This window comes from Temnothorax curvispinosus, unplaced genomic scaffold (assembly GCF_003070985.1).
Source record: "Temnothorax curvispinosus isolate PA1 unplaced genomic scaffold, ASM307098v1 QBEX01018561.1, whole genome shotgun sequence".
Classification (NCBI taxonomy): domain Eukaryota; kingdom Metazoa; phylum Arthropoda; class Insecta; order Hymenoptera; family Formicidae; genus Temnothorax; species Temnothorax curvispinosus.
This window is the reverse complement of record NW_020228341.1, coordinates 1-5654: the sequence shown is the minus strand read 5'-3', so window position 1 is coordinate 5654 and position 5654 is coordinate 1. Positions and strand designations below refer to the sequence as shown.

Genomic DNA, 5654 nt, shown 5'->3' with positions numbered 1-5654 from the left:
ACTTTTCCAAAAACCTCGAATTCGACGGACACCAAAGGTTCTTGACAGAGGGGATCATCTGCCGCCATCCTATTCCGCCAGAGATTAAATGAGACGGAAAAGTTTGCGTCGATATACTCGTCTTGTCCGAGAGACAGTTTTATGAGTACAAGCAGATCGGAAGTATATGGAATGCGCACAAAGTGAGTCACGTACGGATGAGTCCGGTTGCGGATGAGAGCGATCGCATACTCGTACTCGTTTTCGTTCTCGTTCTCGTTCTAGAGATGCTTCACCTTTCGCCACGACTCACCTTGCTGGCTGATGCTGATTCTTGTTGCGCGCCGCACCTAATAGATCCCCAAATAGATCACCCCACCACATTGACATTGATTTAAGCGCACGCGATCGGGAATCGATCGACGGTCTAATCTTTTTGAATATAGTTCTCTATAGTTAGTCAAACGCGAAAAGAAACCAGAAATATTTTTTCGCTATGTATATTCGACGTATTGTGTACATACAACGTACGTCGCGGCATATATCGTAGTACATATATATATTATGTATATATACATATGCCGTGAGGACATCTTTACACATCTTTTACAATATTTTTTACAAGTATAGAGAAAGCGTTATACGAGCTCTCAATATATGTAGGTATATCATCATGGAGAATGCTTGATCGATACGATAACTCGAGTGATATAAAATGATTGTTGCGGTAACGACGGTACGTTTAAAATAAAACACAAGTAAAATAGAGGAACGAACAGCCAATGGCACGTGATTGATCTCTCTCCTCCCTCTTCACGAGGGAGTTGTTCATTGTGGAAACATTAAATGTAGGCCAGGAGGGAGGCAGGAGAAGGGAAGAGAGGGGGGGCAAGCATTTATCGTCGAACTAAGCACTTCCCATCGTGACTGTCGCCTATTGTCCCGTCATTACGTGCCCACACGCGGCTAATTAGTTATTAGTTCGCTATGACGTAGTAATTGTCGAGCGTAAGAGCGTAAAAACTACAGGGTGTATGTACAGGATACGAGGGAAGTTACATATTCTACTTATAACAGATAACAGTCCTGTTCAATTTATCGCCAAGGTCTCGCTCGATGCAAGATTCTGTGGTATAACAAAGATGATTCGTCATACGTATCGATGAGAAGATAACGCGACCATCTTTTTCGACGAGGCTTACAGTAGCGAATTTAGAACAGGACCGTCTCTACCGTTCGCACGTACTCGTATTTTGCTGCACGCACCACATTACCGGAGATCTGACAACCTGCAAAGCGTGTATATCTCTGTTTATTTTAATTAGACTTTTTATATTTGATTCATTTATACTCTTTCTTCCTCGAAAAACCAAATTCATTTCACTTCATGTGCAGGAAACGCAACCAAATCAAATAAATTTTCTAATACAAAATGACTACTACTAGTTGTATCAGAAAAAAATGAGTAAATAAATAGTGAATACACATTGGGCATCTATTATTAATATTATTTATTTGGTAAGTCTCTCCTCCCCCTCTCTCTTTCTCTCTTCCCTTTCACCTCCGCCCTGTCTTTTTTCTCTGACTCTGTATATAGATTCATCTTTGCGTGAGTAATATCGTACGTATCCATTTATATTTTTAAATAAATATACAAATATCTTTCTATTTATGTATTCGCCACACACACACACACACACGCGCTTGCACGCACGCGCGCGCGCGCACGCATCTATGCATACATATACGTATGTAGTAGTACGCGTTTTATAGACTGGATATGTAATCAACTATACAAACAACGTTCGCAGATAAAACACTCAACGGCAGCATCATGTCCTATAACTTGCAAATACTTCTTAACATTCGTTACTTTAATGGCAACGAAAAAAATCACTCGTGTATCGTACATTACTGTTTTGCATTGCAAAGCTTGTTGTTCACTTCGTACGTTGATTCACAGCCATTCGTCTTCCGCGAACCGTATTCTTAATTCTCTTTGCTCGGCATATTATTGTATTATCGGAAATATCTCTTCCATAATGATCAATGATCCAATCGATTACGCACGCCAACCTATTCCGAGTTTGGCGAGTGCCTTGTACTTGATTTCCATATGACAAGTATGTCAGTACTATTCACCCCTTCCCTCCCTCCCTCCTTCAGGCATGATAGTGGCGCGGCGCGACTCGATCTTTCAATCTTCCGTCCTCGCTCGCGATCGCGCCATGCACTGACAGTGAATCACTCGACCAGTAAATTTTAATACACGAGTCACACGTCCTAGCGCGTGAAAAAGAATACAAATCTATACAAATCTAATCAGACATCTGTCTTGTAATGAAACGTTGAATCGGGATGATAAAACGTACTTATTAAAGAAATTCGAGTACGTGCGATGAGTGTGAGAGGCTTACGTACACGCTTTTACTACACATACTCGTATATCGCGTGCGATAAATGCGATTAGAAATCAAAGGCTATCGTGAATAAATCTATGACGCAACCGAGTCGCAATCGTGATGGTCCCACGAAATTCCGATTTCAATTTCGATTAAGCACGATTACCGCACTTCCACTTGGGAGACCACCCGTCTCAAGTCGTCTTAAAGATGTTGACCAAGAAGAGTTGAGTGGTCTCGAAAGAGATCACGTCCCGTAAAAAGATACGCGTCATTTTTTCGTTTCACAGCGTTTCACGTTGCGTTTAGGTATACTTAATTGTCTTTCTCTCCCTCTTATACCTGGGCCTGGACCTGGACCTGGACCTGGACCTGGGCGCTCTACGCATCTAGGACAAAAATCGATTTCTCCTATCTATTATCGTCTCTATGCAATAGAATCCGTATTCGCAGGTATAATCGACATAGTGGTGTTATTCGGTAGGAGAGTTCCGTTTTCACCGTCCTTATCGTTTGCATCGTCGATACGACCGACGAAATCTTGGGAGGATACCAACAACTTCCGCTGTCGCGCTCGCTTCTTCTCGCGTTCGATCTGGCACGAAATGAAATAAACGATAACGTTAATTGGACAGAACACAACATAAAACGTGTCGAGAATGTTTCATTATATAAACTTGACTACCATTCTATACATTATAGTTATAAATTTTATATATATATATATATATATATATATATATATTTGCTCCGACACGTGCGACAAGCACACGTACATGTGTCTCGTCTGTATCTTGTATGACATGACGACATGTACAAACCTTGAAGAATAATCGAAGATAGTGACAGGGAAACACGACGCACTGTCCTTCCTCTTCCTCGGCATCGATGTAAACGCCACGAACTAGAATGGTGTTGCTACAATTGAGGAGGACGAGGAGAACGAAACAGCCAACGTGAGTGATCCAACAGGACAATTCTAGATTGTCCGGCAGCAGCCACAGATCCAGCGCGTTCCATATACCGCGCCAGACGTTCACGGTCCCCAGAAAGCTCAGAAGAAGAAAAGCGTCCGCGACTAACAAGCGAAGCAAACCCTGAAGGCGCGCGCAGATGTACCGCATCAACGGTTGTAGACAAAACGTCACGGCGACTATAAGATACCCTATGGCCTGAAATTCGGTAATGTTACGATTAACGTTACTCTTATATCTTTCTCTCCCTCTCTCGACGATGTTCTTAGAAACTGGATCTATTTAACAAATTTCTATCATATATTCTTGTAGATATATATTATGGATTCAAGAGATATAAATATATAGAATTGTAAGCGCAAAGTCGTATCGACGGCGACAGCGCGGGGCGATGTGAGACAAATGTAACGAATCACGGATAACGTTAAACATCTCATACGCATACACCGACAATTGTGCCATGTGCCGCGGCAATCATGCAATTGGCGAATATTCAATTATATAATCCAACTACCGGGGCGTGTGCAGTGTGCCATAGCACAGCTTAGGCATGCACGTCGCCTGATGTAATGTGCCTGTAAAATTTGCAGTAAAATTTCCAACGGACGATATATGCAACTGATGCAACATATAAAAATTGAGAGAGTAACTTTCGAGAGAGTTGTTTAAACTTTTGCTCGTGATTCGTCAAGGCTTCCGCGCACGGTCATCAAATTTCTTGTTATACTTTGCTCAACTTTTATTTTTATCACGTGACACAAATCTTTCCAATTTAATCGTTCCACGTCGCGCGTTTGGCGCGACAAAACGGTATCAAGTGCCTGCGCGGATTATTTCGTGTATGCCAATGATATCTGATGGATAGTGCGTTCAAAATTTTCCGCTTACGAAATGCTCAAGTTGCCTAACCGTAGCGATATACAATGTATATCCCTGACATGCAATGTCGAAATATTTGTATTACACTCACGCGTCAACATTCACCGCGACTATATTATCCGTATTTTAGAGCTACTATCGTGTCATATCACTATTATCGCTCTCTTCTCATATTTGTCCTTGGTATCATCATTCGTACTATTATTCTTTTCCTCTTTTTTCCTCCCTCCTTTCCTCTCCGTTACATTCGTCGCGCTTGCACGTTCGATGTTGTTATATAATTTCGTTTTTCCCGCTACCCCACAAAGCTGCTCCTAACGCTAACCCACGATAAGCAATGGAATAATGTTCTTGCAACGGCACGCGATACGGCTCGATACGAAATGTACATACGTGCGTGACAGGACTCTGGAATATAGATATAAATAAGAAAGTAAAATAAAATATAAATATATTTGGTATCTGTCTTTTTTTATTTGAAGAAACGGGCACACGTAGATTGCTACGTGGATGCGCGTGTGTGGCGTGTACGGGAATAATACGCAGTCACATAGGTATAGATATAGGTAGATGTACACAGTGTCTTTTAAACAATCACTCCCTCCTCTCCCCCCCCCTTCAGACCATACCACTTTTGTCTGAAATATTTTCTTCTAAAATCCAGGAAAGAATGAAAATGTTGAGGGGAGGGGGTGACCATTTAAAATAGGACACCCTGTATATAATGGAAAACGTGGTTGAATCAGCGATCGCGCGGAAGGAGGTGGCTATATATTGACTGATTGTCGATGCAAAAGGCTTTTATATTTACCAGTGAGCCAACGGCAGAATACTCGGGATTTTCTGGAAACAGGTAAAGGTCGATCAAGAACCAAACTCCTCTCCAGACGAAGACAACCAATGTACCCACGACACCGACGCTGAAGACACAATCCAGTAAGTACAACGACCAGTCCCTCGTATTCTACGCACGTATAATAGAGATCGTAACATTAACATTATGAAAGATTATAGTATATAATATTGGAATAACAAGATAATAACGAGATGAATATTAAATGTATAAATGTATAACAATATCGGGATGTGCTGCACGCCCGATATTCCCGTCATGTCTATCACGTATTAACAGTATAATAGTAACGTGTTAATGATACGTATTACGATAATACACACTAATGCAAAAATGATCTTTATCTTATCTCTCAAGTTCTTTTCTTCCATCGCTGACGCTTAAGGGCTAGCTGCATTTGCAGATTTGTGAAAAAAAAGGCTGCAAAGTGTACACGTGCTAAAGTAGGTGTCGATTAATTTCACAAAAATGTTATCTCCCCACTTTAAAGATGGCTGATATTATTAACGTATTGTGCGCGCGTGGTGTGTGTATGTGTGTTTGTGTCAGAGAGAGAGAGAGAGAGAG

The 5654-nt window shown here is 41.4% G+C and overlaps 1 protein-coding gene across 1 annotated transcript; it reads right to left on the bottom strand.

The window, feature by feature from the left end:
* Nucleotides 1-463: 463 nt before the first annotated feature.
* Nucleotides 464-5634, bottom strand: LOC112468527. The gene is made up of 4 exons (XM_025037746.1): nucleotides 5279-5634; nucleotides 5046-5198; nucleotides 3203-3553; nucleotides 464-2976 (listed from the first exon to the last, which is right to left on the bottom strand). Exons 1-4 carry the CDS (start codon nucleotides 5345-5347, stop codon nucleotides 2809-2811), a joined length of 741 nt encoding a protein of 246 aa, XP_024893514.1. The 5' UTR covers nucleotides 5348-5634; the 3' UTR covers nucleotides 464-2808.
* Nucleotides 5635-5654: the final 20 nt, after the last annotated feature.